Genomic DNA, 14,074 nt, shown 5'->3' with positions numbered 1-14,074 from the left:
CCTCGGTCTTGCCCAGCCGCCCCCTGGCACGTGGGGCCCTCGTTTCCCACCAGCTCCGCAGCCCCGCTCCCGCCTTGCCCTCTCTCTCTCTCTCTCTCTCTCTCACTCCTCCCGCGTCCTCTTTATTTCCCTCCCCCGATATTAAAACAAAAACAAAAAAAAACAAGGAGAAGCAGCAGCGAATGCCGGGCGCCTCCCCTTTAAGGCTCGGGGCGGCTGCACCGAACGGCTTCATGAATGGAGGCACGTGACCCAAACATCACGTGACGTGTCCGTGAGCGGCGGCGGCGGCGGACCCCGGACTCTCGGTCCCTCTTTGCGTGGCGGCCTCCCCCCTCCCCGCCCCGCCCCGCCCCCCCTCCGGCGGCACCGAGCGGAGGGTGAGCACTTGCGCGAGCGGGGCCTGGGACTCGGTTCCCCATTTAAAGGGGGGGAGGAAGGCTAGCGCCCCCCCCCAGGAAGGAAGAAAGAAAGAAAGAATGAAAGAGGAGGAGGAGGAGGAATTAATAATGGAGCGGGCGGGGGGTGTCTGATATAGATGCGCGTGGGGGTGTTCATGGTGGGGGCGCCCTGTCTCCCCATTCCAGGTTTTCCCGGGCATGTTGGGTTCCGCGGAGTTAAGTGTTTCCTTCTCCACGGTGTTTATTTTTGAAAAAGCGGCTGTTGGGGACTTGTGCTGGCAGGAGCGCGGTCGCTTCCTCCCCCCATTTCCTCCCGGGAATGATCTGGCGGGCTCGGAGGGGTGGTGGACGGATCTGTGGGACTAGGTGAGCGGGCTTCCTTCCGTATTTCACCAGCCTCGGTCTTCGTCTATTCTCCTCTCCTCGTTGACTTCATTTTCTGTTGTTGACAGGTGGGTGGGTGGATTGATTCCCCCCCCCCCTTTCCCCCTTCGAGTGGATTTGCGGTATGGGTGGCCATCGTTATTCCCCACGGCTGTCGTATGTAGGAGAGAAATGCCATCGCCACCCCAACCCCGTTTTTCCCGGATCCTTATTGTTGTTGAGTTACATTCTCCTCCTTCTGAAGAAGTGGGCATGAAAAAGTAGTTCGGCCCTTCCCCACTTATTCTTGGGTTTTCTAGGGCAAATGTGCCCCCCCGCCCAACTTGGAAGCGGCGTGGGGAGAGAAAGCTGCTTCTTGCACACTTGTGTCCATGCGTGTGTGTGTGTCTCCAGGGATGTGCAGCCATGTCTGCGAATGTTAAAGGGCTTGTCGTGCTGACTCATCAGGTGTCTGGGTAGGGAGGAAAGAGCCGAGCCTGTATGCGAGATGGGGTTCAGGAAGGGGGGAAATGTAGAAAGCAGGCAGGATGGGGGTGGTGGTTTCCAAATCACCCCATTGCATCCCTTGCCATAGCCTTCTGTGTGCAGAGCCCAGACACTGCTGACTCATCAACATGAGGTCACCACTAGGTATATGCTGCACAAAGGGAGGTGGGGGCTGGCTGGGGCTGGTGGGAGCTGGCAAAAATGCTAGCTGGGAGAGACAAGGTGACCTGCTGACTCATCTTCTTACAGGGTGATAAGGCAAAGAAGGGTGTAAGTTCAGGAGACTGCTGAGAAGGAGATTCACCTGAGATTCATGTTCGTCACACTACTTGTCTGTATTTAGGACGTTTCATAGCTGCAATTCTCTGAACATATGCCATATAGTGCATATCTACATGCAGTCTGAAGACAGAAGTGTGTGTGTGGGTGTGAGTGAGTGAGAGAGAGAGAGAGAGAGAGAGAGGAGAAGAGAAGAGAAGAGAAGAGAAGAGAAGAGATACTTGGTAGAACTTTTGTGAGAGACCTGTTTCTAAGTTCCTGTGGTCTTACTTATTTTGGCCCTGGCTATCTACACATTCCTTATGTTCAGTATACTTGTAGATCTCAACTCCTCTCTTTTGGCCAGCTTTATACTCTTAGTAAAATGGTAGGTCCTGAAAACTGACTTTTAATGGAAAATGCTACTTCTGTTTTTCTTTGTGCTGTCTCTGTCAAGACAAGCACAACATTCTCAAGGGCTCTGTGAAGGAGGTTGGCATACTGTCACACTGAAGTGGGAAGGGCATAGAGATGCAGATCTGTTTTATGTGCCTGTACTGCTCTGCTGATTTGTACAATGGAGCACGTATATGCAACAAGTGCATGCTGTCCTCCGCGGAGTCCCTAGTGGGAAGTCCCTACAGCAGAGCGAGCTGAAGCATGCTGTTATCTGCAGTCACAGATCTGGAGGGCAACCTGTCCTTTGCCAGTTTGATAATAGGTTAGCTTCAGGGGGATGGGCAACTTTATCAGTATGTCCTAGATGTTCAAATTGTGTTAAGATGGAGATGCTGACTGGGTAAAAACAGCTAACCACCTAGGTGTGATGTGCTTCTGACAGAGATCTGCACAAATTCCTTTTCTTGTGATTCTAAAATGGTAAGGTTGGAAGGACCCAGAAAATTATCTGGTCTAACTCCATTCTCTGTAAAAGGATAAACCTCAGGCTCTTAAGTGACCAAGTGTAGCGTGTCAAGGGTACTTGTTTCCTTTCTAGAAAAAGGAATGATTTTAATATTGTATGCCTATCATATCTAAAGTGAATAGAGTCAAGATAATTAGGAAGCATGCTTGGTTTAAAAACCAAAACAGTTCTCCTGCAGCTCTGTCCCCTCAAATATGTGACATATAGGCCAGTGTTGTACTCCTGATTTTAGTTGAAGAGCTGCAGCACAGGAAACGCTGTCTTTCTCCAGGTGTCATTGTAACAAAGCAGGGGGTGATAGGCATCCCATTTTAGTGTCTTGTGACACTGCAGTTTGGCAATGTATTCTCCACTGGATATTTAGCTGATTGCGATAACTTATGTCTGTGGCAAATGGGAGGCAAAAGAAACATATTCCATCTAGAAGCAAGATTGAGAAGTGTGGAGAGGGGTGAGCAAGTTCTGTTTTGTTTTCATTGCAAACATGACTAGCTTCTCAATTACAGTAACCATGTGAGGCTGGTAGCCTTCTAAGGAAGAGCTGATTTTTGCTCAGTTTCTCCTCAGCTCTACTAAGTAAGAGGCACATCCATGTAAAAAGCAGTGCCGAAGCACTTTGTAGGCAAGCATACTTGGGGAGACTGCCAGGGGAGAGTCATGTCTCCTTGGGGGAGACAGGATCCTTTAGTGTCCTTCAGTTTCTGGAATTTTTACTGCGTAAGCATCTGTTTTCAGGTTCTTCTGCTAGGTTAATTTTCTAACATAAGGATGAATGTATGTTTAGAATGATAAAGCTGTAGGTAGATAGGCTTCTATCAAAACATGAAAGTTTGAAGACAGCAGAGCCATGTACTTGCAGGTAGGTGCAGCACTGAAACTGCTCTGTGTACTACACCTGTTGAAAAGCCTTCCACTTCAGGCTGTCATCCAGCTCTTGGTTCCCCCTTCTCGTCGTACCCATCTTCTTTCTCATCCCTTTCTACTGTGCCTCCTTGATGGGGCTGTCTTCATTGCTGGAATGGGTGACGTCACCATGTTTACACTAGTTTGATGGCACAGCTCTGTGAACCAGGAATGTTGAGAATGGGGCCTGTGTTGAATCATGCACTCTGCTGTCAGCTCTGTTGTGAGCGAGGAATTGGCGCTGCTTATGCTGAGTGCAGGCCTTTTGAGTCCTGGCAAAATGTGTTGAGGCTGCACTTTTTCCCTTTGCAGCCGTCGCACTTGGCACTTTCCAGTGTGATCTTTCTTTGGGAAGCTGTCAAAAAGCGGAGAAATCAGCAGTCTGGGGAGTTAGACCAAGTTTGTCTCTGTCTGGATGCCAGTTCTCTCTGGTTGTCTTCCTTGCAGGACATTAATAAGTCTTGCTTCTGCGGCCTGCAAGTCAGGGCTGTAGAAGGATCTAGTGCCATCCCCATTTATGCTGGGTACATAATGTAAGCATTTTTGTAAGTTTTCCCACTTCTTACCTGCCCTCTTTAGCCTCTTTAAAATGAATGCTTCTAGTACTGAAAGTTGTGCTTGCCCTGGGCACAGACTCACACCATACTCCTTGTGTTGAAATATCATAAGATCCCTTTTATATGGTAGTTCAGGTATCCTCTTACTTTGATTTATTGGCGCTACTGGGTTTATGGCTGTGTCTCACATTTTCCCCTATCATTTACCATGCAGTGGTAGAGAACTATAAACAACAAAAATGCTTTCCAAACAACATCCCTTCATGCTGTCTCCTCTCTATATGTTAATAAGTAACTCTGCATTCTAAGCATTGATCTTGAAATATGTTGGAGTCCTGGACTTGTCTTATGAGGGGCCTTTCTGAGTTAGCTAGGCATTAAACATGCATATCTCATCCGCAAAGTAGCATTTCCCCTAGAATTTGTACTGAACATCACTTATTCTTGGAATTGTGAAAGTTAAGGTATCTTTACTTGTCCTGGCTTCATGGATGTAAGAAGGCTCTTTAATCATGCAGTTTCTGTTTAGAAGCGTCAGAGCTTGCTCACATGAGCACTAGTAATGGTTCTTAATGGTCTCTCTCTCATGTGTCACATGTAAAACCTATAGCAGGAGAAGAAGTGACCTGGGGGTGAAATCTGACCCACCTGGGGTTCCCAGATAGCCACCCCATCAATTGGTGGTTTCCTGGCTTTTGTGCATTTTTGCACCATTCTAAAAGGTTGAAATTCCTCTCCTAAGGGTTAGTTACTTACAGTAAGAGCTTCAAGCTACAATACACTGATATTTTTGGTGTTCTTGGTCCCACTCCTTTTGCCCTGCTGCCTTTGCCCCAGCCCACCACCACTGGAATGTGGCCCTCAAGAGCTTCTCCAAAATTGAATTCAGCCCTTGGGCTGAAAGAGGTTCCCCAGCCCTGGTTTAGAGTATGATTACTGTGATTCTTCAGTGGGTGGGTAACTTTCAACACTTTGTTTTCAGTCCTGCTCCTGGAAACAATATGGCTGCACGTGGTTTTTAGACATACCACCATTGGGGAAAATGAAAATAAACAGTTTTGACGTTGGGGGGCATACTTGCACATGCCCCAGCATTTCTTTAACCCATATTGAAAGAGCATGGTTTTTCAAACAATGTTAAGAAGTCAGAGAGAAGCCCTTCATCGCCTTGTGACTTCTCTTTGTGGGGATGGCAGTGGTGCTGCTAACCTAGTCTGTTCCTTGAATTAAAAAACAAACGCGCTGAGTAGCAATCATTGTTTCTCTTGCCCGCATACTTCTAGAATGCTGACTCCCAAGTGGTGGGTCCAATATTGCCTGCAATCAGCATTGTAGATGGTATAGCACAGCAAACCGTGTGTGCTTTACTTTCAGATTAGTAATTGTTTGGAACTTGCTTCTCAGTTCTGGAGACGAAAATGAGTTGGTGGGTTCCTTTTTGTAAGACAGTTGTGACCCACTGTGTTAGGGTACGGTAAGCCTTTAATCAGTGACCACAGCCATGTCCTTTGGGCATAAGCACTTTGCTTGTCAGCAGTTTTCAGTGCTCGAGGAATATCTGAGTTGCTGCTGGCCTATTAGTGATCTTGGAAAGCGCTGAAGCCATCCCTTCTGGGGGTGCTGCTGGGGGACCATTTCTTGGCTTTTGCTGACACTAGCTTGTCTTAATTCTCTGCTATAAATGTGAACTGATGTTTTATGCATTTAACAAACAAGAACAAGGGCTGTGTGGGAGAGGCATTTATTATGCCATGTAAGTGCTGATGATGTGCTTGGGTGGGAGCTGGATGTAAAGACATCCCTGTTTGGATGCATATACTGACTCTATCCTTGAGACAGCCCTGGCCACAGCATCAGATATTCGTCTTAGGGAACAGCTGTGGTTTCTGAGCTATTCCAGAGCAGTAGCTAAAGGTAGAGTACTTATGAATACCTAGTACAGTGCATGTATGTTGAGGGGCGGGGGAAGGAGAGACACACGTGACTTGCAAGACACAATTAATCTTTTCCTGGGACCTAGGTCTTCCACAGGAAAAAGGAACTAACCTTGCACATAGTTTCAGGTTTGTTCTTGAAAAGAGAGTGATTGTGTTCTGCTCTCTTTTGTTTGTGGGACAGGGGTGAACAGTTCTGGTTTACACAGATAGCGTATTGGGTGACAAGATTTGTCTGAATGTGATGCCTTTTTTGTGAAGCCACTTTAGCATTCTGTTTCGAAACTAAAAAAGTTAGTTCCATTAATGTTTTGGGAATGAACACCCATTAACAAATATTACAGTTTATTCTTAGCAATAAAAGCTTGTTGGCAAATGTAGTTACTGTCCAAGAGAGGTTATGTTCCTTGTGAATTCTGGTATTGTAATGTTATCCCCCCTAGACTTACACAGTGGATGCTGAAATTATGAAATGTGGAAGCATAATTGGTGTTTTTTAATTTTCCTTCTGATTCCTGAGCCTTAAGTATAAACCTTGATTATACGTAATCCGTCAGAAACCTTGTTTCTGAAATAATGTTGGAATCTTGAGAACCTTAAACTTTTTTTTAAAAAAAGTTACATTACAGTTAGCAGAAATTTCCCCAGTGAAATACATGTTATAGGAGTTCTAAGACATTTTTCTCCTTCTCTCAGAATACTAGAACCTGGGGATCATCCGGTGAAGCTGATTGGAGGGACATTCAGGACAGATAAAAGGAAGTACTTCTTCACACAGTGCATAGTTAAGCTATTCAGTTCACTACCACAATATGTAGTGATGGCCACCGATTTGGATGGCTTTAAAAGGGGGCTGGACAAATTCCTGGAGGAAAAGGCTATCAGTGGCTACTAGTCCTGATGGGTCTGTGCTACCTCCAGAAGCAGAGGCAGTGAGGCTATGTACACCAGTTGCTGGGGAACATGGTGGGAGGGTGCTGTTGTGCTCATGCCCTGCTTGTGGTTTCTTGGTCGACAGCTGGTTGGCCACTGTGTGAGCAGAATGCTGGAGTAGATGGACCCTTGGTCTGATTCAGCAGGGCTCTTCTTAAGTTTAGAACATTGTGACATAAATACAATAGCCTAATAGCCTTTGCATAAATGTGCTTGATTTTATAGCTGTTAAAAAAACAAAAATGGGGCAGGTGTATAAATCCTAGTGCTTTGTTGGTAAAGGGGTGAGCAAGGGAGGAAGGACTGGGTTATAGCAGTTGGATGAGAAGTATTACTGGTCCTTCTGACTGCTGAAAACCTGCCCCTTACCTCTTTTGGTTTCTCAGCTGCATGTATTTCCATTCAGTGCCACCCCTGCTAACATGAGTGATAAAAGCTATTCAAAAGAAAAATGAGAAGATCTGAATTATGGCAAAAGCAGTATCTTTTCCCAGTAGCTAGACCCTTCAATTTATGGTATCAGCTAGAGCCAAGCAGTTTTCTAGGCTTCCTGTCATTCTCATGAGAACATAAAAACAGCAGCCAACCAGATGCCTATGGGAAGCCTACAGGCGGGACATGAGTGCAATAGTACCCTCCCGTTCATGTCGCCCAGCAGCTAAAAATCAGAGGCATACTGCCTCCAATACTAGAGGTAATGTTTAGCCATCATGACTAGTAGCCATTGAGAGCATTATCCTATATGAACTTGTCTAATCCCTTTTTAAAGCTGTCCAAGTTGGCGGCCATGACTATGTCTTGTGGTAGTAATTTAACTATGTCCTGTGAAGTACTTCCTTTTTCTTTCATGAATCTCCTACCACTCAGTTTCATTGGATGACCCCAGGTTCTAATATTATATATCCACCTTTTCCACGCTCGGCATAATTTTATACACCTCTATCATGTTCTCCCCTCCCCTTGCATTTTTCTAAGTTAAAAAGCCCCAGACATTGTAACCTGCCCTCATAGGGGTTGATTGCTCCAGTCCCTTGATTATTTTAGTTGCCCTTTTCTGCCCCATTACTAGCTCTACAATATCCTTTTTGAGGTGCAAGGATCAGAATTGTGCACAGTATTCCAAGTGTGGCTGTACCTTAGATTTGTATAAAGGCATTTCTATACTGGTTGTTTTATTTTTGATTCCTGTCCTAATCCCAACACGGATTTTGCCTTTTTCACAACAACCACACACTGAGTTGATATTTTCATCGAGCTATCCACCACAACCCCAACCACCACAACCCCAAGATCCCTTTTTTGGTCAGTCACCATCAGCTCAGGCCCATTGGTGTGTATGCGACATTAGGATTTTTTGCTCTAATATGCATCACTTTCTACTTGCTTTCCTTGAATGCTTTTGCCATTTTAATGTCAATTCTGCTCGATTGGAGAGACTGTTTTTGGAGCTTTTTGCTGTCTTTTTATTTGTTTTAAAAATAATTTGGTATTATCAGCAAATCTGGCTCACCCCTAATTCCCCCCAGTGTCTGGCTGTTCAGTTTCCCAGATGAAGGAACACTTCAGATAGGATGGGACAGTTCATATGTACCAGGCTTTATCATAGGGAGTATTTCTGAAGTGTTCTCCCACATACCCTCTGTAGTCTATGGGATGCCTAATGGCTCGTGTAGCTTTGGACCCATCATGGAAAGGGATCTAGACAGATTCTCTGGCAAGTCTCTTGGGCTGCAACTCTCCAGCTAGGTTATACTATAAGGTATGTACTGTGAGCAAGGCTGCTAGTATGCTGAGTCAGCATGACTGGCTCAGCACAGCCGTGCAGGACCGTGGCTGCCAAGCTAATTTTAAATGTGGCTTCATTCTGCTCTGGCTCCTCCCAGGGTTCTTAATCCCCTGTCTCCTGCCCTCCTCTGCCATTTGCTTTTGAGTGTTATTGAGGGCCGTGGTGCTGGCAGGGACAGAGGTAGTCAGGAGCTCTCGTAAGTCCCTCAGCATGGTTCGTTGCTGTGCAGAGCACATGCAGGCTGGCTCCAACAGGGAGCCCTGCCCACTTTCCTTGTGTAGTTGCTGGGCCAAATAAGCCAGTGTCTGTGAATGAGCACTCTGGAACTTGGGTTTGGTGACCTCTGGCCATTCTTTCTTGCAGAATCTGATTGTGAAGGCTTGCGTGTTATGACGACCCCCAACAAAGGAAACAAAGCCTTGAAGGTAATAGGGCAAAACTGGGGCTAAGCAGTGTATGCACATTACCAGAGCTCTGGTGATGCATTTATTCCCTTCTTTCCCTGCAGGTGAAGCGGGAGCCGGGTGAGAATGGGACCAGCTTGACAGATGAAGAACTGGTGACCATGTCTGTGCGGGAGCTGAACCAGCATCTGCGGGGCTTGTCTAAAGAGGAGATAATCCAGCTCAAGCAACGCCGGCGGACCCTGAAGAACAGGGGTTATGCTGCCAGCTGCCGTGTCAAGAGGGTGACGCAGAAGGAAGAGCTGGAGAAGCAGAAGGCAGAACTTCAGCAGGAGGTGGAGAAGCTGGCCTCAGAGAATGCCAGCATGAAAATGGAACTTGATGCCCTGCGCTCCAAGTACGAAGCGCTGCAGAACTTCGCCCGGACCGTGGCTCGGAGCCCTGTCACCCCTGCCCGGGGCCCTCTTGCTTCCAGCATGGGGCCCCTTGTGCCTGGCAAGGTTGCCACCACCAGCGTCATCACGATAGTGAAATCCAAAACGGACGCCCGGTCTTAGTGAAACGAGCACTGCCTGGGCTTGTGTGTGCAGGGCAGTTAGGCACAAAGCTCATCCGGAATCCCCAAAGCACAACCCTCTCCCAGATGACCTAGCCCACACAGGCACACGGTGGCCTGCTTGTCACTGCAGTCCCTTTGTTTTAGCTTTGTTCTGGTTGGTGTGACTGATGGTAATGCAACCCTTCTATGTGAGCAGAACCTTCCATCCAGGGGTATTCTGGGAACAGACTGAAGGACCTCAGTACTCTAGCCAAAGAGATTCTCAGCAGCATGGAGTAAATTCTTGGGGAGGAATAACCCAAAGGGGAGGGCCGAGGTCCTAGAAAGTTGGAAGACCTGCTGTCAGTGATGACTTTATACCATTCTTCCAAAGTTGTGTGTCAGCTGTCCAGTCTGCTGCTTGTAAATTGCTTGATATCAGTGGCGATAATGGGGGTAGTTTGTGTAACCATTTTTATATTAACATCTAGTTGCGCCTTTTATGTTTAAAGGTGGGATCCCTTAGGACTTTTCCTGAAAGGGGGGTGGGGAAAGGGGGGGCTGCAGTTTCCTGGTGTCTGTGCTGCAGAGAAGGGAAAGGAACCAGGAATGGGCACTGTTGTAGCCTGCCTGCCAGGAAGAAGGCAGGTTGTACCACGGTGACTACAGGCCGGTTTTGTGCCTAATGTGTTGCACTGAACAAGACCAAAATCACTAGTTGTTTCCTGTGTTTGGACAGTATCAAGTGTCTCTAGTGTGATGGTTTACACAACCAGTTTATGTGGTTTAAATAGCCCTTTATTTAAGAGAGAAACATTCATTTTAAAGAATTATTAAAGGATCTAACGTTCAAAACTAAAATTGGATGAAGAACTTGTATTTCACAGTCTCCTTTTTAACCTGAGAGGGTAAGAATATTTGATTGTCATATTCTTGGAGACTTTGCTAGCTTAAAAGAGAAAATGCAAATTTTAAAAGTTTCTCGCTAAGTCTTTGTGGCTCTGAGGTTGGTTTTTATAAAGAGTTATCAGACTTTTATTTATAAATAACGTAGGGAAAAAAACAAAAAAAGGCTAGTCCTGTTTGATATCTTTTTGCAACTGTACCAAAAGTGACTTATTCTTGAACTCCTCACCCGCTTCTTTTGTGCTCCTGTTGTGTTTAGTTGTCTGTGCTCTGAGGTCTCGTGTGGCGCTGTGATGTGATGGTGCCATTGGCCATCTTTGCTGTGTGAATGTCCTGTGAGCATTATTTTTGCTTTCCCTGGGCTGAGTGCAGGGTTTTCTTGGGCATTTCCCAGTAGACCTTCTGAAGGTTCTGTCTCGTGAGAAGGTTACCCATATCTCAAGGCATCACTTCTTGGCCACCAAAGCCTGAAGTGAATCAGCTCTTCTAGGGTGTTACTAAAATTTAATGATAGCTAGTAGATGGTGTTCCATTCTTCCATGACACTTGCATCACAGCCCCCAGAGTTTGCTTCTTGTTGATCCTGGGTGTTTCTAACAATCAAATCCAACAAAAGTGGGGTTAAGAGACCACTGCTCGTTATATGGGTGAAACAAAGAGTGGGGTGGGCAATATATCCTAAAATGGGTAAGCAGTATTTCCTATGGTTGGGCTATAGGTAGCATCTGTATAGATTCACCCTTCTGGCAGGATTTTTTTTGCTACCAATGCTACAGTCATTTTCCTATCCCCAGGCTGTTGCTTTCTGTTTTGGGGCATATTAGAAAGTACTCAAGCTGAGCTGGAAACTCCATAAGGGCTAATTAGTGTGTGTGGGGTCACCCTGAACCAGGAAAGTCCAACTTCACTGCTTAACTTCTGGATGCTTAGAAAATCTCATTGGAAGCCCTAGTCCCTGGGTTCTCTGAAGGAGCTATGACTCCTTCTGGGAACCAGTCAGCAGCTGATTTAATGGTGACGGAGATAGTTCTTCTGCTCTCTGTGCTGCTACCCGGAAGTGCTTGGTCCATAGAGAGCAGGTGGTAGTCTTGTTATCAAGAAGGACATGTGACCTTGGCAGAATATATTTGTTAGAATATCACTCCAGGCGGGCCTTTAAACCCTGAGATTTTGCCTGGAAAATGTTGCTCTTCAGAGTGAGCACAGTTAGTGATGGCTGGGGAACCCTGGGGTGCTGGCAGAGAATGTGTTGAGAACTCTTGATTTAACCAGCACATGATGAACATTATAATGAGCAGCTTTCTGATCGGCAGACACTAGAACCTCAGCTGTGATGACATTGCCAGCAGGTCCTAGAAACTTGTGTGGCTGAGGCTGAGTAGCACTGAATCTGGTGGCTTTTCAAGACTGTGAAAACTTCAGCTTGCATTGTAACAGATTCTGAGCCTCGTTGTTGGAGGAAAAAGAAACTTGGAGTGCAATCCTATGCATGTTCAGACAGAAAAAAGCCCTACAACTCCCTGCATGGCCCAGCCAGCAAAAGACTGCACCCTTAGTTACTATTCTAAAATAAAAGTGTTGGATTCAAATGAGCTGGAGGGCTAAATTCCCACCCAGCAGATGCCCAGGGACAATATCCAATGATTTGAACCAAAAATGCCTCTTCCACCTCCATTTGGTGAAAATTAATTCCTCAATCATCTTCCTCATGTCCACTCATTACAAGAGTTTAACTGCCTGGAATATATCGCAGTCAGGGAGGAAAGAAAGCTTTAAATGAGGATTTGCTATCAAGTCCTCTTCTTGATGTCTGCTGGAACTCTTTTTTTCCCTCACTGCAAGGAACCCTGTCCTGCTGCAGACTTGCCACCTGAAATGGAAGGACAGGACTCCTCTCCACCAGCAGTGGTTCTTATAAATATTCCAGCCAGCTTCTTGACATGACAGGCTGGGGTACTTTTCTGCTGCTTTTTGCACATGTGGATTGCAGTTGTGCAGAAAGCAGCTCAGGGATGTACAAGAACAAGGAAGAATGAATTGCAAACAAAGGGAGAAAAATAACAAGGAGCTCTAGTGTGGAGACAGACACACACACACACACACACACACCCACACACACACACACCTTGGCTGCAGATTCCACCAAAAAAATCACACCACAATCCCTGCTACCCATTGCAAATTTGGAAGGAATGGGCAAGGGGCTGCTGCATGCAGAAGCAGTTACTGGCAAGCCAGCAGCATTGCCCTACTTAAGGCCATTAGATTTCTGATCCTGAAAATAACAACTGTGTGGAGTATGTTAGGGGTGTTGTGGGCCATATTGGAGCCTATAGGGGTCTGATAAGGCCCCAGAGGTTTATGTCTGTCACTTCTGGTTTAAAAGGCTTAGAAACCAATGGATGTCTATGTGGGATTGCTGGGGCCAGAGCTTTCCTACCTTTTATTGTTTCATATCCCTCTACCTCTCTATGCACCTTTTCCTCCATCCTTAAGCTGAGCATATTTTCTTCCCTTCATTGCCTTCCACTTTCTAGTCCTTGCCAAAGAAATCCAAATTCTGTGAAAACCAAACAATTATAATCTGCGAAAGCAATATTTATGCACACTTGTCAAACTTGCAAACCATGATAGCATGTACCTTTGGTTTTCTGCGCACGAAATTGACAAGCAAGAGGTGGGGGCTGAAATGACATTTTAGATCTCCTAGTCACAGCTTTGAGAGTTGCGTGAAGGGCGCTTATGTGGCCTGGACTGCTGAGCTCATGGTTGAGCAGACTCTTAAATTCTAGCTGACTGATGTTTGTCTTCAGTCTGCCTTTCCATTTGCATTGGTGTGCTTCTCTGTACTGTATTCACTTACAGCCCCATAGAAAGCGGTGTGATAACATCGGTGGTAGTTCCATACTTTGCTGTTCAAATGCAGCTTATATGGTGACCTGCTTGGGTGGGGTTGCCTTTCTAGGGTAGGAGTTTCTTTTCAGCAAAACCAACAGTTTAGCAGTCTTTGTTGGATCCTTTGAATCTAATGCTATCATAGTCATATCATTCTAAACATTTCTTAACTGGCAGTACCTGAACCCTGGAGTTGGCTGGGCTTCCACTGCTGCTTCCTCTTACTCAGTTGTCTACTTTTTCACCTAGATCTAGAACAGCATGAGGACCCTCTAATGAAAACCTCTCCTCTAGAATTCCAGAGGGGTAGCGTTGTTAGTCTGCTGCAGCAAAAAGAAGGGGTCTTGTGGCATCTTAAAGACCAACATGTCTATTATGGCATAAGCATTTGTGGGCTAGAGTCCATTTCAATGTTTGTATCAAGTGTTATCCTAAGTTGGCCAGTATGTTTTGGGTGGGAAGAACGTTTAGCAGTGAGGTTAGAGGAAAATAAATTGCATGAGGTTTGGACTGTTATGATTATGTTAAAAGCTTAAGGGTATATAAATTGTTAGTGGCCATTTACAAAGTAGTGTTGATGGTAACACAAACATCCTGGTATTGCTGTTTGCATTATCATCCATACTGCTTTGTGAGTGGTCACTGTACCAATTTTATATACATTTGAGCTTTAACATAATTATAACTGTCTGTGCCTTTTGTAGTTCATATCCCTCTAACCTCACAGCTAACCATTATTTCTGCCCACCCAAAACAAGCCATGT

The 14,074-nt window shown here is 45.8% G+C and overlaps 1 protein-coding gene across 9 annotated transcripts; it reads left to right on the top strand.

Moving 5' to 3' along the window:
• Window positions 1-264: 264 nt before the first annotated feature.
• MAFG (MAF bZIP transcription factor G) lies at window positions 265-12,086 on the top strand. Of its 9 annotated transcripts, XM_084837840.1 has the most exons (4): window positions 314-380; window positions 854-907; window positions 8,931-8,992; window positions 9,076-12,086. In XM_084837840.1, the coding sequence occupies exons 3-4, from the start codon at window positions 8,957-8,959 to the stop codon at window positions 9,526-9,528; spliced, it is 489 nt and encodes a 162-aa protein (XP_084693966.1). In that variant the 5' UTR covers window positions 314-380; window positions 854-907; window positions 8,931-8,956; the 3' UTR covers window positions 9,529-12,086. The 9 variants fall into 9 exon arrangements, with proteins under 9 accessions (XP_084693961.1, XP_084693966.1, XP_084693965.1 ...); XM_084837835.1 differs by lacking the exon at window positions 854-907 and having other exon boundaries at window positions 265-380; XM_084837839.1 differs by lacking the exons at window positions 314-380; window positions 854-907 and adding an exon at window positions 944-1,001.
• The last annotated feature ends 1,988 nt before the right edge of the window (window positions 12,087-14,074 follow it).

Source organism: Heloderma suspectum, chromosome 2, assembly GCF_057233095.1.
Source record: "Heloderma suspectum isolate Gila_16-S chromosome 2, 16-S_ref, whole genome shotgun sequence".
NCBI classification, from domain to species: domain Eukaryota; kingdom Metazoa; phylum Chordata; class Lepidosauria; order Squamata; family Helodermatidae; genus Heloderma; species Heloderma suspectum.
Note: the sequence above shows the minus strand (reverse complement) of the source record. Positions and strands in the feature narration are given on the sequence as shown.